The sequence below is a fragment of the Artibeus jamaicensis genome, unplaced genomic scaffold (genome assembly GCF_021234435.1).
Source record: "Artibeus jamaicensis isolate MK-2021 breed Jamaican fruit bat unplaced genomic scaffold, CSHL_Jam_final contig_391, whole genome shotgun sequence".
Lineage (NCBI taxonomy): Eukaryota > Metazoa > Chordata > Mammalia > Chiroptera > Phyllostomidae > Artibeus > Artibeus jamaicensis.
This window is the reverse complement of record NW_026521814.1, coordinates 16,254,192-16,278,879: the sequence shown is the minus strand read 5'-3', so window position 1 is coordinate 16,278,879 and position 24,688 is coordinate 16,254,192. Positions and strand designations below refer to the sequence as shown.

At 38.7% G+C, this 24,688-nt stretch overlaps 1 protein-coding gene across 8 annotated transcripts in view; it reads left to right on the top strand.

Annotated features, from left to right (window-relative positions):
* ZNF385B (zinc finger protein 385B) overlaps positions 1–24,688 on the top strand; it is a 360,011-nt gene that overhangs the window by 262,814 nt on the left and 72,509 nt on the right. For 5 of the 8 annotated variants that reach the window (XM_053665124.1, XM_053665125.1, XM_053665130.1 and 2 more), the window contains one exon: positions 21,155–21,297. In XM_053665124.1, the coding sequence (XP_053521099.1) occupies positions 21,155–21,297 (143 nt within the window). Of the gene's footprint in view, positions 1–5,459; positions 5,658–6,059; positions 6,266–20,723; positions 21,061–21,154; positions 21,298–24,688 lie in introns of those variants that run through there. The other 3 variants (XM_053665126.1, XM_053665127.1, XM_053665128.1) reach the window with 3 other exon arrangements.

The following is a 24,688-nucleotide window of genomic DNA, read 5'->3' as shown; positions in this document are numbered from 1 at the left end:
GTTTTTGTGGCCTCTCTCACGTCCTGCCCTCACGGGCTAGCTAACCCATTTGGTCTCTCCTTTGGGTGCAGCAGTTGTGTGTGGAGTCCACACTATGTGCAAGGCCCACTTCGAGGTGCTTAGGGTGCAGTAGTGAGCAGAGATCCTGCCACTGTGGAGGTCATATTTTTCTCTCCTGTACTACTTCTCTGTTCGTGCCCACCATTTACACTAAATTTTGTGTCTTAGTAGTAGTCTCCAGTTGTTTCAGATGTATTATTTTTGTTTTCCAAATAGACAGTTACCTTCTTAAAAACCAGGGACCCCAGTGTTCAGTTCACTGTAATGTTGAGCTCAGTGCTGGGGGAGCAAGGGGAGCAGTTGGAAATATGTCTTTTTCACAGATAACTTCTTGTTTATTGACTTGCCTGCTTTAAATAAGTAAATTTGTGAAAACGTAACATTGCAATTTAGATTATTGGAAAGGCAATCATTTTTCCATTAAAAAAGAATTATTTAGTCACTCAAGAGTTACTTTAAAGTAACAGGCTTTCCTAATGAATGTAATTAAAAGTTTATTAGCAGGTCATTATGTATTTGTCAGGGGATGTGGAAACAAAGGAGCTAAAATTTAGAATTGTAAGTAAGAAAACAAGTTCTGATTTCTAAATATTTTAAATATGGACAATTTCACAGAGGGCTTTTATTTTCTAAATTTAAAACTTATAATTGGCAATTACAAATTGATTCTTTAACCAGATCACGTTCACCCTGATGAAAAGCAATCATCGGAATACACAAGAAAATTGGCTTCTGGTTATGGTTTTCTGAGTATGTCTTAAAACACAAAGAAGAATACAAAATACATGTGTTTTGTTTTTCTGTTTTTTCCTTTTTATTGAATTTATTGGGGTCATACTGGTTAACAAAATTATACAGGTTTCAGGCGCACAGTTCCACAGTACATCCTCTGTGCACTGTACTGGGTGTTCATCCCCCCAAGTCAAGCCTCTGTCCACCACCATTTATCCCTCCATGCCCTCCACTCCCTGCCCACTCCCCCCAACACTTCTTCCCTTCTAACCTCAATATCTGTCAGCCTGCTCTCTTATCTATGTGTTTGTCTCTGTTTAGCTTGTTTGTTCATTTTGCTCATTAGATTCCACATATGAGTGAAATCATATGGTATTTGTCTTTCTCTGACTGGCTTATTTCACTTAGCATAATGTCCTCCAGGTCCATCCATACTGTTGCAAATGTACTATTTTCTTCTTTTTTACCTGCAAATAGTATAGTATTCCATTGTGTAAATGTACCACAGTTTTTTTAAATCCACTCATCTACTGATGGGTACTTGTTCTGCAAGAAACACTGGACATCTTCACAAACATTTGGAGGATATCGACTCCTGTTTAAGACCCCATGTAATGTCGTTTAGGTGCTACTGCTAGTGCAGTGTTCTATCTAATACACCTCTCCTGGGGGGTAATTAAGCTTTTGAGAATTATCCCAGTAATCCAATGACCATTTATGATTTTGTTTTCATAGAAAATGCTATTAAGTTCCAGAATACTAACTTTAAACTCAAGGTTAGGCACACACCCCATTTATAATATACGGGGTTCTTATATTGCAAATGGGTTGTTTCTTTAATTCTCATAAACCATTTACTCCTTAAAGAGTGATTATTTACTCCTACCATCATGATTATCAGTGAGAAAGGAGACCTTTAATCAGGTAGTATGCAGCAGCACAGTTCTTATAATAAGAGTGTACATGTAGTTCCCTTTACCTCATTCATCACTCAGCACGTCCACCGAGTGTTTTCTCTGGGCCAGGTACTAGGCAAACAGCAGTAAATCAAGTCCGGTCTCTAACCCAGAAGAGTATAGAGCTCCTTGAGAGAAAGACACATGCACAGTAGAATGTATGAAGTCCTATAAAAGAAGCGTAAATGAGAGGTATTGTGGGTTCACAGGAGAGCAAGATACTTTCTTCTGATGGAAGTGGGAAGGCTTCGTGGAAGAGATGACATGTAAAACACCACCTGAAAGTGGAGAGCATTTGAAAGGGGACAGGAAAGGAAGGTCGTCCTGGGAAGCATGAACAAAGGCATAGAACTAAGAAAAATGTGTGGACCAGAACCAGCCAGAGCTTCGTGCAGTGAACAGCTCCATAAGACACTGCTAAGGAGCCAAAGACAGAAAGAAAACTAAGGTTTGGCCCTCGCCCTTGAGGAATAAGTCAGTTTAACGTATGTTAGAAAGCATGGGTAAGAAAATGGTTCTCGGTTAAGTTTCAAGGCGGCGATAGGTACTGAACTGAGATGTTGGAAGTGTATTATGTGGCATGGCTTTGGTAATGGTAATAATAATGCCTATTATTTACTGAATCCTTCAATGTTGTATGCATTTTAGTTAGAATTTACATGTATGAGTTCTTTCAGGTCTCCTCATTAGATATGATTACCGTTTTATTCCTACTCGTCAGCTCAGAAAACTGGGGCTTAAGAAGTCAGTTGATTCATTTAATGTTGTCCAGCTTCCAAGTAGCAGACTGGGGACCGGAACAAGCGCATTGGATTTCAGAGTCCATAAGTCACTAAGGGGAGCTATGGAAGACATTTGAGTAGGAAAATGATTGATTCAAGCTGTTTTTCTTAAGACAGAAAACTGTACTTGAACAATTAAATAAAAATAAATAAGTAAGTAAATTAAAATCAAAATAACACTTGATTCTAAAAAAAATAAAAATTTAAAAAAAGAATTTATTTGGCTACGGGGGGAAATACAGTGATTAAGGGATTATGCTAGTGAACATGAAGACCTAACTGAAGGTAATGGTAATGGGTATGAAAAGGAAATGGGAGGGAGGTGAAAGGTAATGGAAATGGGAAGGAGGTGAAAGATGTCAGGAACATAACCAACTTGATTCAGGGACGAGGAAGAGGAAGAAGTCAGATGCAGCGTCAGGTTTTAGAGTCTGTGTAACTGGGAGACTTGTGGCACCAGGCAGCAAAACAAGGTCCACAGAGGAGGAATGTCCCTTGGAGTAGGGGTGCTGGGGCGGCTAGTTTACTTTCATACAAGCTGAAGTTCAGGTGCCAATGGGTTGTTTGTGGGAGAAGTGCAGCAGGTGACCGGAAATACAAAAGTCAAGTGTGAACATGGACAACAGTGAGGTGCCTGCTTGGGGGAAGAGGGTAAGGAGACTACATGGTCATGGAAAAAATATATTAAGGTTATAAAAGAAAGAAAGAAAAAACAGAAGTTAAGCTTGGAGAAGAGGGCATTTAGATATGGGATCATGTTCTACCAGTGGTTTCAGGGTCAAGGAGGACTGATAAAGAACTTCAAAACTATAATTTTATTAGGCTGTAGAAATCAGAAGCCTTGATCACTGGATTTATGATGAAGTAATAGTACAAAGTAATAAAGGTTACCCTAAAGGAATTATAAGTTAAGGGGGGAAAAGTTGTTGGTGCCCAAAGAGGCCAGCAGGAATGAGACAACTCTTCTTTGTTGTCCTAAAAAATGGAATGACTGAAGAAAGATGATGACAGATGGAATAAAGGCTTGGAATCGCTGGGCCTGTATTAACTCAAGGGCACAGGTGATGGGTTTGATGGGTGAGGGATCCCTGGTGTGCCTTTCAGGTTCATCCAGACTATTTCCATTCTTTAGCAGACCACTTAAATGCCACTTCTCTGCTAAGCCTTTATCTCTCCTGTAGTTCCCCACATAGAGGCTTAAATGTTCCTTATCCCATTCTCTTACTGCTCTTAGTACACACATGACCATAGACGAGTGGTTCTCAAACATCCGTGTGCTTCAAATCAGCTGGTTAAACGTAGGTTGCTGAGTCTCACCCCCAGAGTTTGTGACTATGCACGTTTGGGATGGAGCCTGGGAATTTGCTTTGCTAACAAGTTCTCAGATGATGCTGGTGCTGATTCTGATGCTGCTGCTCTGGGGACCACACTTTGTACACTACCGAACTAAGCTAAGCATCTGTGAAAGGTATAAATAAAGGGTTCAGGGGTTTGAGTATGGACTACTGTGCCAGACTTGGGAACGTTTTAGAAAAATAATTCACAAATCAGGCCTGATTTAAGGGCAGGCAAAAAAAAAAACAACAACAAAAAAAAACACAAAAAAACAGGGGGTTGGGTGATATTTTGCCTCACTCCATGAAAGGAAAATACTTTGAAAGAAGCATCAACATAATCCATACTGAACAAAGAGTTTCTTAGGAGAGGTCTATCTTGGTACAGATTTTTAAAAATAAAATAAAAATTCATAACCACAGCACTGATTAGAATGTTAATTATGAAGACCTAAATAAATGCTGTGTGAGCAAGAAGTGCACAATTGTTATTTGGGGGAAATTTAAGTATAGAGCTAGCATAATATGCCCCATTTAGAGTGCTATTTTGTTGTAACAACTGAGATCACTGGGCCTGCAGATATGCACCTTTACTAAGAGCTGGTTTTATAATTACCATTTTGATTGCTGCATCTAATTATTCCCTTAGGTTTACCTGTCCCTGACAGTTACCGCGCAGATCCAGCATAAACAAATATACCAAATCATTGAATTTGAGTCGGTATAATTTGTTCTGTACGTCACTAACGTGTTGGCTGTGGTTGGCAAAAGCGCTAAGTTGCACAACCAAAGGTGTAAAATCCTTCCTGACATTTGCAAACACCAGTCATTTCAAGGTTGTTTTTTTTATTCGTTTAGTCAGATGCCCATTAAGCTAACTCATCAGTATCAATGACAGTAAGCTTAGCGTAAGCAAAACAACCAGTCAGTCATAGCCACACTGTGTAACATGGGTATATCCGAAGCCTTATTCTGATCACATGGTCAGATGCCACTAGACAGAGTGAAATTAGTTAGATACATGAGTAAATGATGTATCATTTAGTTGTAAGCCTGTGCAGCTGCTAATTTCACTGTGATTATTTCCCATATAACTGAAATTAGGTGTTTGAATTGAAATGCAAAAACATCCCCATTAATGTTATAAACATCAAATTATCAGCTTTAGTTTTTTTGTAAATTATATGCTGTGAATCTTTATTTAAAAAATCTAAAAATACACAGGAAAGGAAACAAATTCTTCATGCCTAACAGAATGCAAATAAATTATTCTGTGCTAACAATATGAAGTTTATATTTTGAGAATATTTTTTAAATAAAAAACAATATTAGGATAAAGATATAGTTGCCCACCTAAAAAAGAAAGATACCAGAAATTCCAAATTGTTAAAATACGTAAATATTTTGAGAGACTTGTATGCCTTTTCTGGGAAGGAGAAGCGGGTGTCCCATTATTTGGTTTCATTCCTACTGTGTTAAAGTGGCAGTTTCTGGGCGCCAATCAGAAAAATTACATGAAAGAAAGTAACTTGTCAGTCTTTTAGGATATATTTGGTTCAGTGTCATCAGAAGGTAGTCTGCCCTCTCCCTGGAATCAAGTTGCAAACACTATCCTCAATAGTAATTAGAGCTAAGCTGCAATTAGAGGACCTGTGATTTGTTCGGATGCACTGCCTGTCGCCTGTTTCCTAGCACCGATTTCACAGGAGCGCCAGGTTGAAACCATGGAATTATTTATCTCTCAATGCAGTACCTCGATGCAGAAGTGACGGTGGACCATACTCTTAACAAAGGTAAGCGGTGCAGGCTGATCAGCATTTACACCTCAGGGAACTTTTCCATGAAGTATGTGACCAAAACGTGAAACAATTCATGTCAATTTCAGGAGAAGGAAACAATGTCAGACTCAGAGCCAACAGAATTTGCTAATTTCATACCTCCCTTGCCTGATTATGATCTTGGTTTTCCAAACTTGTTTTTATTCAAATTGTAATGTTGCTTCACTTGGCCAGATGTAATGAAGATGTGACTGATTGCCCACATTCCCTTTATCTGTATGAACTATGGTTTCTTTTTCTTTTGAAATCTGCCTCAGAATAACTGCCAGGTAAACATGTGATTCACGTTTAACCCGAGTGTGTTAGAACCCTCTCTCCCCCTTCTCCTCTCTTCGGGGAGTGTGTCTGAAGTGATAAGCGTGCTTGTTCAAGAATGCACATTCAGAGTGACAGCGGCTGCTAGCCTGTAATAAAATTGAGTGACGTGTGTTATTTGCACTCCTGTCACATGAGTTTGTGATAGGCATGTTTCAACTTTTTAACCTTCCATTTAGTTCAAGTCAGAGCTCACTGGCTGCATGTGTATTTAGTCCCGTGGGCTTAGAAATCTCTCTGGGAAGCAGGTAAGTGTAGCTCCTCAAATGGGAGTATTGTCTGTCCTGAGGAGACATGTATTTTGTGTGTATACAATAGGTATTGGTGAAATTCTTGTTTTTATTTTTTATATTCTCCCTACCTAAAATATTTTTTCTTTCCATTTTGCTATTTCTTTAAACATCAATAAATACTAGTTCGGAAAGAGCTTAGCAACTGTTGGCACGAGGAAGATGTTTTTATCTCATAGGCCCCAGGGGGGTTTCAGAAGGTTTGAAAAATACTGAAAGAGCACCAACTTCTTTTATTCTCCCTCACTGGTGGATTAGAAGGGTAAACAGAGGGGCTTCAGTATATTCTGGTAAAAAAAAGTGAAGAGTAAAGCCCACGCAAGGTCCTAGAGACCACTATGTGACGTGGGACCTCTTAGCAGACACTGTTGCTCAGTGTAGTTACTACTGTTAGAAATTTTTGTGTATTTGCTTAGTCATGGAATTATTGATCCTTGAGCATCACTTTCTTTATCAGAAAAACATGGGATGATCGCAAACCATGTAACACCTTAGAAGTGGACTTCATACACTTGTGCTTCCCAGTGAAAAGTTACAGCATCTGTATAACCCAGGATAGTGGTGATGATTTTTTATAAAACTATACCATTAAATTGCATGGTGGATTTGGGCTTTTAACTTGTCCCATTCTGTCATGCATATGGCAGATACTATAGTGTGAGCACATACAAAGCAATCCTTAGTCACTAAAACTGACGTGACTACTTAAAACATTACTGGAGATATGGCCTTAATTTAACTTTTATCTTGTCACAGGGACCAACTTGTTCTGCTATTAGCAAAATCTTGTTACTCGTTTTTCAATTTATAGTAGCAAATACTGAAAAGGAAATTAATATAACATAGCTGCAAAGCAAGGCAAACGACACATTTTGAGAGTTTTCTAGTTTGCTGGCAGTGAATTTACGGTGACAGACAGAAATTGAGACAAAGAGATGAAATAGAGAGGCACGTACACATCAAGAGATAAAACGAGACTGAGACAGAGAATAGCCACAGACTCGAGAGGGGCAAGAGAGATGCGGGAGGCAGAAAAGGCATGAGGGAGAGGAAGGGAGATGAGGGAGGTGGGTACAGGACAGAGACAGAGAAAGGGGGTGTTAGAGAAAAAAGATGCAAGTTGATCAAAGTTGGGAAATAGAGATTGTACAATTTTGCAACTGTGGGTTTTTGGGGTGTTTTTTTGCATTTTCTTTAAGTGGAAGCATGCTTTGTCAAATTAAATACAATGAGCACCAAGTTCTTTCTTATGAATTGTTTACTTTCCATTTGTGTCCTTTAAAACAAGTGGAGCTTAACAGGCTATTTGAAATTCAGAAGGGAGCAAGAGTCAAAGCAAATGTTCATCTAAAGGAAAGTATTTCCATTCCTTTGTTGCCTTATAAAGCAAATCTTTGAAAATGAAAGTGATGAGTACTTTGATTGTGTGCTCTATTTTCCATGTGGCTCTGTATTAAAATATCACCATCTTTGACTTTTGGAGATCATTGGGATTGGACAAGTGAGGAATCATTTGGGAAGCCAAAAAGAAATTCCACAGAAGAAAAACTGGTACAAAGTCAGTATAATGGTTGAAGAGTAAAGATGATACAGGAGGACAGGGGCAGTCATTTATGATGAATCCCTTCCAAAGCAGAAAACCCTTGGGCATTCGTCAGAGGGCCTTATCCGAGGCTGTTTGCATGTCACTAGTGCCCCAGAAGCTGCTTGCATGACTGAAGGAAGGAGCATGGATTTCTAAGATGTCAGGACAATGGCAGAATTCCAAGAAGGCAGGCCAGGGACTGGCCATTCTGTTCAATACCCACTAGAGACCCTTTGGGCCACAAGCATCCTCTTGGCCCCAGGACACTCGTGTTTCTCAGGACAAGCCTGATACCATAGAGTCTCCCAGGTGCCCAGGTCCTTTGTTTGGAGGAGTTAGATGTTCTGCTTAAATGGATTATTCGTGCTCATCTAGTTTTTGCTCTGCACCTTCATTCCATTCAGATTTCCACCACACACTCAAAAGATAAAAAGGAAGGAAACTATTTTAGGAATGAGATAGGAAATTCCCAATAAGGAATTGGTGCTGACCCTAGTCCATGCTGCAAAATGGAGCCAAACTCATCACTTTCCCTTCCCTCCCCAAATCTCCCCCCTTTTTCCCCCCATCCTAACCCCACTATTTCCCCACTGCTCACAATCTCTGCTCAGCCACCCATCCCTGGTGTGGCTTACATTAGTCACTTCATACCAGGGTTCCACAGGATTTAGTGGTGGCTTTCATGCTGCTTGCACGGCAGCCCTGTCCCTGAATGAAGTGGTTTCTTAGCTGATGGAGGACCAAGAGTGGCCTCATCTATGATGGTCACCATGACTGTCATACTCCACTAGAATTTTTCCAAAATGCTCTATAGTGTATTATAATTGTGATAGTTATTGCATCTACATACAAAAAGAAAAATGGTTACAACACAATTTTTACCATTTTTCTTTATTCCCTAATTGTGCTTTCTATCTAGAAGCCTATTACTTTTATTTTTTTTAACATGGGCCACAGCTTATGAATAGCTTTGAGATGTTTGGTTAATATTTAAACTAGAAAAATCTCTCTTCTCTACAAAGGTAGGAGTAGAGAGCACTGGCAGAACAAATATTAACTCTGTTTCTTCAAAGTGAGCAAGCTTCTGGGGGGGAAATATATTTTTAAAAAGACCATTAAGTAAACCGCTGTTCCCTTCCCCTCCCCACCCCCTTTTGATTCTTAAATGCAAGTAGCCTAGACACTGAATGCAAGAACTGAAATTCTCTGAAACTAGGAGGCAAAATGTTGTATGTCCTGGAGCTAGAATTTATAGCAGCAGCTGGATGCAATGGCCTCCTGAGTGGCTGAACGCAGCCCCTAAAGCCCGGCCCAGCCCATTCTGAGAGCTGCAGAGCAGAGGTCTGAAGACAGCCAGAGGCTTCACACACAGGCCCTGCTCCCGTGAGCTGCTCCAATGGAACATCAGTTGCCATTGCTTGAAAAAAAAAATGTGTCTTTGAAGATAGCATTTTGCTGGCAGTTTTGATAGTACTTCAGTATAAAAACCACCAACTGAAATGTGAGTGTGCCTCCTACTGTGAGGCTGTTTGAATTAGTGATATTGATCCACATGGTACAGTTAAAGGCAGAGTTTTAGTAGGTTTGCTGTTCTCTTTTTTCCCATCAGGAATATTAGAAGAATTATTTTGAACGAGGTGTTGCAATGAATCTTAAGCCAGTCTTGAAAAAGAAAAAAAATGTTGACTCTTGACTGGGCTTTTCTCTTTTTGATTTCTTTCTTCCATTAGTCACATTAATAAAACATTAAAATGAAAATCTCACTTGCAAATGAATACTTCTAAATTTCAGTCAAAATAGAAATAGATACTTCTGGCCAAGATGGAGGCATAGCGTAGGTAGACACAGTTCACCTCCTCGCAAAACTGTAAGAAGGATCACAACTAACTTCAAAACAAAAAACCCCCGGAACTGCCAGAAAATCGAACTGTGTGGAAGTCTGACAGCCAAGTATTTAAAGAAGAACTATTAATCCAGACCATTAGGAGGGATGGAGATGGGGAGCAGGGCCAGGCAGGACTCAGTGTGGCAGCAGCAAGGTGGCAGCTGGTGGAGCAGGCGGTCCCACATTCACGTGTGCTTGATAAAACTGGGAGGGACACTGGGGAGTGAGCGATTCCAGCCTCAGGCCAGACTTTCCCAGGGTTCCAGCCCAGGGAAATAAAGCCTCATAAATTCTGGCTGTAAAAGCCAGTGGGTGGTGGAAGACTCTGCCCATCTCTCAGTAGAGTCCATTTAAAGTACCCGCACGGTCCTAGAATGCACGCAAACCCACCTACTCTGGGATTCAGCACCAGGGCAGCAGCTAGAAGGCCGCCAGTCCCATACAGGAAGTGGGGGAAGAGACTGGAAACAGCACAAGAGAGAGCCAGGTAAGCAGTATTGGTCCCTGTCTGACCTCTCCCCCACATACAGCACCACAAAGCAGCAAGGCAGGTGCCCTCCCTGGCAAATACCTAAGGCTCTGTTCCTTACAATGTAACGTGTGCCAAGACATGAAGTCAAATCAGCTCTACCTAATTCATAGAAACAACCACAGGGAGGCAAATTGAAGAGACAAAGAAATATGGCCCAAATGAAAGAATACAACAAAACCCCAGAAAAAATAACTGAGCATAACAGAGACAACCAACCTATCAGATGCAGAGTTTAAAACACTGGTGATCAGGATGCTCAAAGCACTCAGTGAGTACAGCAAAAACATAAGAGAAGAAATGAAGGCCACACTAAGTGAAACAAAGACAAATCTATAGAGAATCACCAGTGGAGGGGAGGAAGCCAGGATTCAAATCAAATGATTTGAAACATAAGGAAGAAATAAGCATTCAACCAGAACGCAAGAAGAATCAAGAATTGAAAAAAAAAGAAGTTAGTATAAGAAGCCTCTGGAACATCTCCAAACGCACCAACATCCAAATCATAGGGGTGCCAGAAGGAGAAAATGAAGAGCAAGAAATTGAAAACTGATTTGAAAAAATAATGAAAGAAAACTTTATTAACTTGGCAAAGGAAGTAGACATGCAAGTCCAGGAAGCACAGAGACTCTCAAACAAGTCGGACCCAAAGAGGACCACACTAAGATACATCATAATTAAAATGCCAAAGATTAAAGTTAATGAAAGAATCTTAAAAGTAGCAAGAGAAAAGCAGAGTTACCTGCAAAGGAGTTCCCATAAGACTGTCAGCTGATTTCTCAAAAAAAACTTTGCAGGCAAGAAGGGACTGGCAAGAAGTATTCAAAGTGATGAAAAACAAGGACCTACAACCTAGATTACTCTATCCAGCAAAGCTATCATTTAGATGGAAGGACAGATGAAGTGCTTCCCAGACAAGGTAAAGCTTAAGGAGTTCATCATACCAAGCTCTTATTATATGAAATGTTAGAGGGTCTTATTTAAAAAGAGAGAATCAAAACTATGAACATTAAAATGAAAACAAACTCACAACTATCAACAACTGAATCTAGAAAACAAAAACAAACTAAGCAAATAACAGGAACAGAAACAGAACCACAGAAATGGAGATCATATGGAGGGGTAGCAGTGGGCAGAGGAAGGGGGAGAAGGTGGAGGAATAAGAAGCATAATTGGTAGGTACAGAATATACAGGGGGAGGTTAAGAACAGTATAGGAAATGGAGAAGCCAAAGAACTTACACACACAACTCACGGACATGAACTAAGTAGGGGAATCGTTGGAAGTAAGGGGGTTACCAGGCAGAGGGGGGCACAGGGGAAAACTATTGGGACAACTGTAATAGCATAATCAATAAAATATACTTTAAAAAATAAAAATTAAAAAATTAATAATATATAAATAGAAAACAGACCAAATACCAGTCTACTTAGATTTTTTAAGGTAATGATAATACATGATTCTTGCACATCTGTGATCATACAGACCTACATATTCCAACTGTGTCCCTGAGCAAGAAGTTCTTGTTTGATTCCATCATCAGATAGATACCATACAGGGTCCAGTTCTCCCAGTCACATTCTTCTCATATAAAATGAAGTGTCAGTTAATGTTTACCTCTACATTTCATGAAATGTAGTTCCTCTAGAAATAGCAGTGGATTGAGAAAAATAGTTGTTTTCCTAAGAAAGTCTGTATTTTTAGGAAGATTTCTAAAAAATGTCCTAGTTCTATGCTGCTGTCTGTTAGGTCCCTAACATGTTGTAAGAGGAGAGCAAATAGCTCCTCTGTTTGTAACAGAAAGAGGTATCGGATCTCCAAAAAGCGTCTTGATGCCACAGACTGGAGTCACTGGGCAATGCAGCTCAGGACCATCTCCCTGGGTCTTTCTGCCAGAAAATGTCATCGGGCTGCTGTGACCTCCCAGGGCACTCTCGGCCTCAGACAATTTTAGTAAATCCCTGTCTGGGGATAATTTTGGCTTCTTTAAAGGCGTAGTCATTTAGGAGCTAAGCACATGACATTCCCTTTTGATAAGTCAGGTGTATTAAAAACAGTTTCAAAAAACTTGACAAAGCCGTTCATCAGAACCTCATTTTCCCTTCCTTGATTTTCTTGCCTGATCATGCTTAATACTCTTGGGTTACATGTAGAAAAACTATAACAAAGCAAAACATTTTAAATTCACTTTTAAAGAAGACGATTAGATCCCAAAGACTTTTTTTGAAAACCAACTGTCTTTACTTAAATTCTGAAATTCTCAGATTTTTCAGTGTACCTTTAAAAAATGATTGCAACTGGTGAAGTCTGTCACATGTTTAACCAATTTGATACTATATAGTAAATAAATCTTACTAATTTTCCCTCCATATTTAAATATAAGAAACTCAGTGCATGGGCAGGATATTCAGATGTAGATGAATCAGTACTTGGCTGTATGCTTTCTACTGCCAGCATCCACTGAAAAGCTCTCCATTGCATCTCAGAGAAAGATTCATTTTGGGTAAAAGCTGCCATACTACTAAACCCAGAGGACATGGTGGCTTGAAATCTATCATGATGTGCTTTCACTGCTGGTTTTTGATGTAGCACTTCCTTTTTGCTTACACACTTCAGTGTGGTACTCACAAGTATTTATTTTTAAATGCAGCAGTCTGCCAGGATGCTGCTGTTGGAGCTCTTTGAAGGGAACCCTGACCTACCCCAAGAAAGATTCAGGCACAGGACTTCCCATTGTTAAGACATTATAGATTCAGAGTTCTAGACATACATTTTTCTGCTTGGCATCACTGAATTCTATACCAGTCTCTTCTATCCACTTCTGAAATTCAGCAAGGAAGCATCAGCATTAAAGAGAGCTTTTATTTTCTCACAAATCATTTTGACTAAAATCAAGCTGGCTATGGAAAAAGAACTCAGAAAATATATTCATCCTAAAAATGTACAAACTTGACAGTATTTGAAGGTGTTCCTTTTATTGGGGAATTTTGCTATGTTTGTCCAAATTGTTTACTAAAATTAATAGCATTGAGTACATTCGTTTTTAGAAATTTTTATTGGGGTGCAGCAACCACAGAAGTGTACCTCAAGTGTTCAGTTGGATGAATGTACACAAACATGCATACCTGTGCAGCCGGCACTAAGGTCAAGTACAAGACCATCTGCAGCGCCATGGAAGCCCCTCACACGCTCCCTTCCGGTCACTCCTCCCCGACCCCATCTCACCTTCCCTGCCAGGACAGACACAGTCCTTACAGCATAGATGCATTTTTGCCCCATTTTCTACTTTCTGTAAGGTATCACACAGAACGTTGATATGCTCCTTTATTTTACTTCCTTTTCCCAGCATTATATTTGCAAAGTCTATTTGTCCTCTCATGTACTTATACAGGGTGGGCAAAAGTAGGTTTACAGTTGTGAGTACACAAAACAGTGTATTCTTGTGATATTATTTATTTTGTATTTTCCATACGAAATACTGTTAGCCTGATTTTGCCACACCCCATATGTCATTTTTCTCACTGCCGTATTGCATCATGTGAATGTCTTATTGGGTGAAGGTAACAAAGATTTTTTTTTCTATTGTTCATGGGTGGATGGCTAATTTCCAGTTTGGGGCTACTATAAATAGTAGCCCCAAATGTCACTATGAACATTCCAGTACATCACTTATATTAGGTTTGTACTTAGAAGTAAAATTTCTGAGTCATAGGTTATATATATATTCCATTTTAGTAGATATTGCTAAATAGTTTTTTTAAGTCGTAACAATTTATACTTCAGATAAGAGTTCTTCTCAGCATTTGATATGTAATGACATCTCATTAATTTCCATATTCCTAATGACTAAAGAAGTTAAACATGTTTTTATATGTTTACAAGCCATTTTAGTATCTATTTTGGGGAAATATTCATTCAAGTCTTCCCCCAATTTTCCTATTATGTCACCTTTTTCTTATTGATTTACAGGAGTTCTTTATATATGTGTACAAGTCCTTTGTATATGTGTAATTAATATTAAAGATTATTTACTTATTTATTTCTTAGGAGAGGGGAAGGAAGGGAGAAAGAGAGGGAAACATGAATGTGTGGTTGTCTTCCATGTGCCCCTCACTGGGAACCTGGCCCACAACCCAGGCTTGTGCCCTGACTGGGAATCAAACCAGCAACCTTTCAGTCTGCCGTCTGGCTCAGTCCACTGAGCCACACCAGCCAGGGCTATAATGAATATCTTTCATTCTGTGGGTGGCTTTTCCATTACCTCGATAGTATTTTACTCTTACATGCTTATTCTTAACAATAAAGTATGTTACTAATTTTTTATTAGCACCCTTTGTTTTGTATTTAAGGAATTTTTGTTTAGCCTTGGCTGATGTGGCTCAGGGAATTGAATGCCAGCCTATGAACCAAAGGGTTGCCAGTTGGATTCCCAGTGGGGGGCACATGAGAGGCAACCACACATTGATGTTTCTCTCCCTCTCTTTCTCCTTCCCTTCCCCTCTTTCTAAAAATAAATAAATACTTTGTTAAAAAGAAATTTTTGTTTACTCCAAGGTAACACAGATGTTCTGTTTTTCTCTTTTTTGTTTTATCTTCTAATCCAAGACTACTAAGAATACTTTAAGTGCCTTTAAAAATTTTTTAATTTAATACATTCCTTTTCTCTATGCCTTTTTGTTTATGCAGTTTCCTCACTCATTTTTCCCTTATTCACCTCTCAAAATACTAACCATTCCTCAACACACGAGATAACTCATCTGGGGAAACATTTATGAACCCAAATCCTAACCAGATGTAATTTCTTTCTCTCTTGAACCTGCTTGACATTTTGTTAATAATGTAAGGCCCCAAGGTATCTTGCCTTTTAGAAGTATTAGTGGACTTAACTATTTATGCTCTCTGGAGATACAGCGCAGTGCAAAAGGAGTAGGAGCACTTCTTAACTACAGTAACTGAAGCCTATTGAACACCTGCTGTGTCAGACACGAGGTGAAGCACTTCCACAGAAAAATCCCAGATGGTTCTCCAACCAACTCTGTGATGTAGACACTCGTACGTGCCCCACTTTTTAGAAAAGAAAATGCAGGTATAGGAAAGTAAAATCACTTGTCGTGTGTCACACACACAATGGGAATGGTGAAGAAAATGGTAAATAATGGAAGTCATCAGCTTTCTCCTGAATTGGTGCTTTTAACACATGCAGAGCGGTGTAGCCTGAAGGATGTGCCATAGCGTCATGTTGTTCCAGAAGCTTCTATGGAAATAAACGGCATTGGTTCATGCTCAAGAAACGGAGGGTAGACATTACATCTGCCTAGACATCCAGTTTCCATTAGTGTATTGAAAGCTCGAAGATGTCTCACAGAAAAGAAATGTCTTAAACTGTGTCGAAGACAGCATTTTCTATGTATTTGATGACAGTCTTCTTCACATAACTTTACAAATATAACCAACTTTACTAAATGATAGTGTGGATTTACAGTCAGATGACCACAAGTGTGAAAACAGGTCCTCCCACATGCTGTGTGATCCTAATCTCTCTAAAGCCTCGCCTTTCTCATCTGTAAAATGGGGGTAATACCAAACCTCATAGAGTATCATAATTGAATAAAATAAAGGACACAAATCACTTAGCACAGCACCTGGCATGAAGTAGAACCTCATTAAATAGTAGTTGTTACTATTTTCTTACTGTCTCTTACTAAGTAGAACAAATTCTCTCTGACTTAACCTGTGATCCCTGTAGCTGTCAGCACTGTGCTGAGTTAAATAATACTATTATTTGAGGGACATTATTTTTAGATAAGTATGTTCTAGAAACATGTCTTTTGGGAATTAAAAAATGTATATATTTTAGTTATTTTAGTATCTGATACTATGGATACTAAAATACTATGGATGCGGAAATTTCAACTAATTCCCAGCTGCAAAGAGATGCATGTTAACTCCCTTAGTTTGATGATAAAATGTACCTATCTACAGCTGGAGAATGTGTCTATATAACTGGAGTGTTTTCACATGTGCAATTTGCTGACCATAGCATAGTAGTCAAGAACAGAATTCAGCCCTGGCCGGTGTGGCCAGTTATTTGTAGTGTCAGTCCCATACACCAAATGGTGGTAGGTTCAATTCCCAGTCAGGGCACATACCCAGGTTGCAGGTTCAATCTCTGGTCAGGGCACATGTAAGAAGGCAATCAATCAGTGTTTCTCTTTCACGTCAATGTTTCTCCTTCTCTCCCTTCCTCTTTCTCTAAAGGCAATTAAAAAATGTCCGTGGGTGAGGATAAAAAGATTATTTTAATTTAAAAAAAGAGCAGAATGCAGTAGTCAAATTGCCTGAGTTTGAATCCTGGCTCTTCCACAAACAAGCTGGGTGAAGTTGGGCTTAACCACTTTGTGCTTCAGTTTTTCATCTATGAAATGGGTTGTTGTGGGTATATATGTACATATATGTAGCACTCTACATATAATGAGTATTTATGGGCATATACACACAAGTGTATATATACTTACATGTGTGTATGCATATATGTGGTGATGTAACATGTTTAGGGCAATACAGATGTACATATATGTAATGTGCTTAGGGTAGGTCTGGCACATAGTATACACTGTAAAAATATGATTATTATTATTGTGTAGCCTTTTCAGAAGCAAAATCCTTTATCAGTGACATCCCCTACCCACACAGCCCCCTCCTCCTGGCCATGTTCCACAATCCCTTAATGAACTTGTTCTTCTCACATGGCAGACTGATGAAAAGGGGGAAGTGAGTGAAGGGGGGAGGAGATGTTTGGTGCGGGTCTTGGTAACAGGGCCTGCTGCCATAAGGGGCAGCAGAGTTAGGAAAGCCACAAAACAAGAAAACTGAGTTTGGGGGAAAATCCGAACTGTCACTCGATTAATTAAAGAAATGTATGGGAGCTGTATAATTGACATTGCCTCTAGTAGATTTTTATAATATGTTAAGATTTTTTTATTTTAGTAGTCACTAAAGCAGACATATAATAGTATAAGAAATAACTATTTCTGCAGAGTATAGAATATTTTATATATATATATTATACTCTGCATATTTATATGTGTGTGTGCATATATTCGATCTCATTCTATAAATGCTTCTCCAAGCAGACTTTCTGTGATTTGAGCACCCTGTCCTTTCTAGAATGAGGTGTTTTGTTTGTTTGTGTTATAGGTATGTAAAGAGGAGCCACTACCAATCCTCAAAGCTATATCCTAAATAGACTGTCAAGATTATATTTCTAAAGGTCAAAGACTAAGGCAATAGCTTCAGGTGTCAACTTGTCCTCAAATGAGTTTTTATTGTGATGGATTAGGACATAATCCGTTGATACAATAAAGCACTTATTAAATCACAGAGGCCATTGGCTGAAATAATAGTTTTCTTTATGATCATAATGATGAGCTGTCTTTCACATATTGTTGGTTTCATAGCTATAGATGACTACAATTTGGATTTTACCATCAAAATAAAATTGATGGGAAAGGGTTAATTGCATTCTTATGGGAGATTGTATGAATGTGTGTGGTTTCCACGGACAGAGTACTGACTGTCAGATCTTCGGGGTATGGCCTCTTGTGTGTTGTCTTTCATTTTTGTGCAGAGAGTTTGAAAAACATACACATTAAATAATGTAAAAACCTTATTATCAAATAAGATGAAGCCTTATTATGGCTTGATTCAGTATGGTATGTAAGACGATAGCCTGTGCTTTCAAACAAAACCGCATAGAGGAGATATCATATAATATTGCCAAATGATTTAAACAACAAGGGTTGATCCTGTTCCATGAGCATAATGATGGAAAGGATACACTATACAGCCCTTTATGTTGACATGCCTGCTCGTTATATTTTCAACTTCTTTTTCTCTCAGTGAGTCCTTGAATTTTAGAGACATTAAGCATTTTCTTGCAGAGTGCAATGCATTCTGGCCAAATGTCCGCTTCTATTTCCCAATGACTTTGGGGTATCTGGAGGTGAAGAGAAGTGCTTCCCCGCAGTAGCTGCCCAGCAAAATCAGGAATAAGGTGACAGAGGGATCAAAGCATGAACTCTCCCATGCAAAAAACAATGCACTTTATCCCCATTTATTTACCATTTGCAAAAATCCCTTTGAAGCACTCAGACTTGGTGAGGCAATATTAAAAAGCAGGTTTTAAAAGTGAAAACAGCAGAGTTGAGGCGAGGGAATTGATGAAAGCATAGTTTATATTTATTCAGAAGTACTTTAAAACAATCTGTGTTTAACATGGCAAATTGTCTGTCATTAAAATGCTAATGAAATGGTAAACAGCTGCTAAGTTTTTTATGCTAATGAGCGGTGGCAGTTTAGTAGCTCTCCAGCCTTGTCTTTATTAGCATAGAGATTTGATTGGGTAAGGGGTTAGGATCACTGTGCGTCCCAACCCTTGCTGATGGAGCAAGCTGTTTGTCAGGTTCCACGTTTCATTCTATTTGATTTTAGTTAGTACAAAGTGACTCCTGCCAGGCCCTGGAGGATCATGTATGGCAGAGTTGTTATCAGAGCCGCCATTGTGGGCTTAGAATTTTCTTTTCTTTGGGAGACATGGCAAAATAATTATACATTTGTTCGTGAGGCAGCTTTAAATAGAATAACTGTAAATGTTCATACTTTAGACTTTCAACAATTATACTAAGTGTAAATTGTAAAAGGATGTTGCTCTAGTATAATAAGTTGGTTTTTTGACTTAGCTAAGATTTTACAGCAAAGCTTTTAACGTAAATTTTTTAATAAGTGCCTCTGCAATATTTGACATATTGATATAATACATCACCTTGGATCTACAAGCTCTGAAGCTAGCAATGAATGTGATGTTACCTAATTAGAAGAATAGGTATAATTAAATAGAGGATGCTTATGTGAATGCCATAAGTACTTACTTTGACATTAGAAAAACAACCATTACTGTTTGATCTATACTTTTGACTGATTCTCTTTTTGCTGATTCTACTCTGTATTTTCTGATGGAGGGGACTGATCTGAAAGCTTATCATTACAGATAAATGCTTCGGATGTTTTTCTTTTTTTTTTTTTTCTGTTTTTAGGATCCATGTAAATGAGGTATGATCAGTAAATGGTGTCTATTAAACAGCATTGCCAATAATGTTCTGGAATGATTTGAAATACAATGCAGAGTTCATTAAGGAAAATCATTGAAATCGGAATTTTTAATTATTCTGGGACACTATATAAGAACACTGGTGGCTATTTCAGTAGTTGCGAATATTTTCCCGTACTGTTTACTACTTCTGAAGTCAGAAGGGGCTATAAGCATATGAACAGCGTGGTCCTATAGGCAGGCCAGGAGAACGCAGAACCCTCATACACTGCTGGCTGTGATGCAAAACAGTTCGGTGGTTTTGGAAAACAGTCCGAACCTAAAAATCACCAATTCCACTCTTAGGTACATACCCAAGAGAGCTAAAAACATACACAGACAAAAACTTAGAAAAAAATATTTATGCTAGCATTAGTAATAAAAGCCAAAAAGTGGAAAGAGTACAAATGCCCATTCATGGATGAATGAGTAAGTAAAAAGTGATACATCTGCAATGGAATATCAGTCAGCCTTAAAAAGGAATTAAGATCTGGTACATGTGACAACATAAATGAACTTGGAAAACATTATGCCAAGTGAAAGAAGACAGTCACAAAAGACCTCGTATTGTTTGATGTCATTTAAATCAAATGACCAGAAGAGACAGATCTATAGAGACAGAAAGCAGATGGTCCGTGGCTGCCAGGAGCCAGGGGTGTTCAGAGGAAATGGAGAATGACTGCCCACGGGCGTGGAGTTTCTTTTAGGGATTGTGAAAATGCTCTAAAATTGTGGTGATGGTGGCACAATTCTGTGAATATGCTAAAAGCCTACTATGAAAATTCCACTATGAGAGCTTCAGTTATCTGGTATGTGAATTATTTCTCAAAAAAGCTGTTTTTTTTTAAGCCATGCCAGGGCCTGTCTCCCAGCGCCACCTGCACCAGCAGTGACTTATCTGCCATGTGTGGAGGCCACAGGATAGAGGAGCACTTTCAATCTCCCACACATGGGTTAAGCCACACATCTAAAGAGATGACAGCTGTTATAATTGTTAAAAGGGATGGTTGCTACAATAATAGGTCTTATTAGAAATAAAATTTAAATATAAAAATTTGAGTTCCTGTCCCAGCTCCTCCCTGTCCGACCCAGGTCATAACAGCTGCTTTAAGATTCACAGTCTGTCTAAACTCTCTATTTCACTCTCCACAAAGTAAAAGACAGCTTTGTTTGTTTTTGTAATTAAATTACCTTATTGATTTTGGAGAGAGATAGGAAGGGAGAGTCAGAGAGAGAAACAGGAATTTGTTGCTCCACCTACTTATGCACTCATTGGCTGATGGTTGTATATCCCCTTGTAAAAATCCTACAATTATCTACGATTTGCATAAAACATGCCTGCTAGCCATCCAGTGACTTCGAAAGGCTCCTCCCCGCTTCTCCTACCTAGTCAGAGACAATGGTTGGACAGCAGGATGACCCCTCGTTCTGTGCCACCTGCCAGCAGATCACTGCACTCTTATCTCAGCAGAGACCGAGCTGCCTCAGCCCTGGCCGTGAGGAAGCATTTGCGTCACTGTCTTAGGCAATGAGCAAGAAGGCCCTTTGTGACTGTATTTTCTCCTCCTGTGCTATTTGCTTACTTCCAGAGTAACTTTCTGGCTTGCAGGTTGCAGCTCAGCAGTCTTGTTTTTGCACCACAGGTTGGGGAAGGAGATGGATGTGAGCAAGAGACCGAATGTTTTTTCCTTTGTTTTTTGCAGGCAGTACATGCCACACTACCACCCTTCCTGCTCTTGTGCGCACACCTACCCTGATGATGCAGCCTTCGCTGGACATCAAACCCTTCATGTCTTTTCCAGTGGACAGTAGTTCTGCTGTTGGACTCTTTCCAAACTTTAACACAGTGAGTAAATGCATTTTTATGTTATTTGTGTCCTTCTCATTTTCTTTTGTGAACAGGCAGTTGGTGCAGCCCGTTTCTGAAGTGTGTAATTTTAGACCACGTCCTGCTTCCACTGCTCAGCCTGTTGTGGAAGATACTATGTCACCTATGAGAGTTGGTCCAGACGATAGCTAGCATATTTCACCTGTATTTCCACAGGTGACTTTTTACTTGTTGCTTTGAACAATTTTGATAGACTTTTCAGTGGCTTGAGAACCCCTGTCTTTTCTGGGATGCTGTTCACATGGTCAAGGACACAAGGTAAGAGATAAAAGCCACATGGATTGTTCCCTCCTACTACCAAGAAAAAAATTATATGTTTATCCCCCTGGGTACATTTTTATTTAGGAGATGTTTTAGATAAGCACACTTATGCAAACAGAATTTTTATTTGGAGGCTATTGTGGATTATATGAATGTGAGTCTAATAGTTTAAAAAAACCCAAAAACCTCATTTAAATATATACATTAGTTGTCTAGATGATAATTTGACATCCCCATTAAAATACATGATAAATATTAGCAAATTACTATCATTGGCTACATTCTTAATTCAGGTCAGCTGACCTTTAATCTGAGTAAAAGACATTTTATAGGTTAGCTATAGAGAGCTTGGCTTCTTTCAGCAACAGAATTCAGCATACAATCAGTTCATAGCCAGATTCCAAACTTACAGTGAGAGAAGAGGTTAAAACAGTTCAGGTGATTGCATGAATTGTGTCTGTTTAGCTAATACAGTCGGTTGGGGATGGTGGTGGACCTAAAGGGTCCAGCATTCTAGAAGCCACTATGGTCAAGAAAAAGAACTGCAGTATCAACACCACCAGACAGTGAACATCTGAAGCCCTGCCAAATGTTTTCTTTTGCAAATTTATCTTTTATATGAAGTGAAAACAGCAAGAGGATTCTTTCTCAAGGCTGTAAATAAAATCTGCTGACAGGCCTTCTGCTGTGGCTTAGCGTTGGTAAGGTAATTAGCAATTGGGGGATCAGCCAACTTTCTAAAGAGTGCTGGCCTTGACTTACTGAGTAAACATTTGACTGGTTTTTTTCTTTGGGTCTTTCAAAGAGACAAGTCAGACAGTACTTTTAAAAAGGCATTAAAAGGTGAGCATCACTTCTCTCGCGGGAACAGCTCGGTAGGACAACTCCCACCCGCCCTGGTCACATTACTCCCTGAGACATGACCACACCTATGATTGTGCCATTCAGGGAATCTAAACCCAGGCACGCCTGCCGTGGCCTCTGTCAAACTGAAACACAGGTGATACATCCCAAACATCACTGGAAGAAGTCATCAGTGCATACATCTTAAGAACATGTAGTCAGTGTTCGTGTTCTGACTAATGTACCTTTGGAAGATGGCACTCGCAGCTACTGCCTGTGCCCAGTTGCCGCCAGGAAGCAGCACTGCCGGTGTGGGTGGGCATGGAAGGCTTCCGCCGTGGCTCATCTCTGTGTCTTTTTTTGTTTTTTAACACAAGTCATACGTAAATACTCGTTTCAGAGATTCATATAAAAACATTAACATTCAAAGAGCAAACTGAAATTCTCCATTCCCTGCCCCTCCAAAGTGCTCTTCAAGAACTGGCACATGTCCTTCCAGCCCCCTCCTAAAGTATCGTGTGTATATATCCAAAAGGAACACAACCCAGATGTCTGTTTACAATCGTGATCAGATCGACTCAATTCTCTAAGTCACTTTTTTCTGTTATCAAAATGCCTTACATGTGCCTCTGTGTTCTCAAGGGCTATAAAACAAAAATGGAAAGAATATTTTCATAAAGGAGTTTTTTAAAATAAAAATAGTTTCATAATGGCTTAAGATGTTGTATAGGGCTTAGAGATGTAACAACTTGCCTTTTTGTTTATTTCTGTATTATTCATAGTAATTAACCTTATGATACATTTGAAAATGTCCAAAGAATAATTCTCCTCATTGAAGTTCATTTTTTTTCTTAAAAGAAAATAAACTTGTAGTTTTCAAATGAAAACAGTTTTTGGTTAAGGTGAAGAATATAACGAAGAACTACATTAGATAATCATTTTTCTCTATATATTGTGTCAAAGGCATTTATTGGACATAGAGCCTTTTTGATAGTGTGTTAAAATTAAGTCATTGCAAGTGGGATCCTTATCATTTTTATGAATTTCTAAGATCACTGGAGGGTGTCTTCTGATTTTTTCACTGAACTGCAGTTTTAATTACTCTAACCTTTGTTCTATAGCCTTTTGCATTCTACTGTTGAACTTTGCCCCATATATTTCCTAAGGTAATTTAATAAAAGTCATTGTCAACATCTTCCTAGTAAACCATTTTTATATCACTAATAATACTTATACTAGATTACTATATATTTGTCGTGTTTTATATTCTTAAAAGCTCTCAGACTTTAAAACATCCGAGTAGACCATGACTATTATTTCTATTGTCTAGAGGAGGAAAGACAGTAAAGGAAGGAATTAGACCTGAATTAGAACCTTCTAACTCGGAAACGCGTGTTCTGGCTCTTCCGTGTCATCAGCTCTTTCGGTCCATGTCACCTCCCACTCATTCACTGCGAACGAAACTCAATCAGAAATCTTTTCTGCTTTTTTTCTGGAAACGTGGTAGACAGTTTTCAGCAGAATCAATAAATAAAAAGAGGAAAAGATTTTTTAAATGCATAACATGGACCTTTCTGTACAAATCATATTTGTGAAGCAAAATGTATTTTTAAAATGGTTATAATTTTTTCTTAGCAAATTTTAAAAGTATATTCTACTCAGTAACCACTTGTTCTTTGAAAGCCAAAGTGACTGCTATTTTAATCACTTTATTTTTCATTAAGGATAGTATTAGCAATTATAAGAAATATTCTAACTCAGTTATCAGTAGAGTGAAAACATTGTGTACTTTGTGAAGACAGCTAAAAGCTTTAGAATTTGAATTTTGCTATTTTCTTTATATGGATTTAAAATATATATTTTTATAGTAATGGTTATATACATGTATACACATATATACATATATATATGGGTTCTTTATAGTGAAGTACTAAAATGTTACATCAGAAATATAGCAAGAATCAAGTGGGTCTCCATCACGGTTCAAAGCAGAATAGATAACACTAAATTGTTCACAATAAAGAGATGTGCCTCAGAGCATTCATTCTGTGGCTGTCTTGCCTTATGCTCCACAACCAACATAATCTTTCTCAGTGTTTATATGTGAAGAATAAGCAAGTGATTTGAGACAATGACCAAGCAGAGTTAGGAAGAGCCGTGCTAGGGAAGATGGAGTTTGGATCACTGGTAATTTATGATGGGCTGTGTGTCAGGGATGCATGTCTGAAGAATAATGATGTTAACT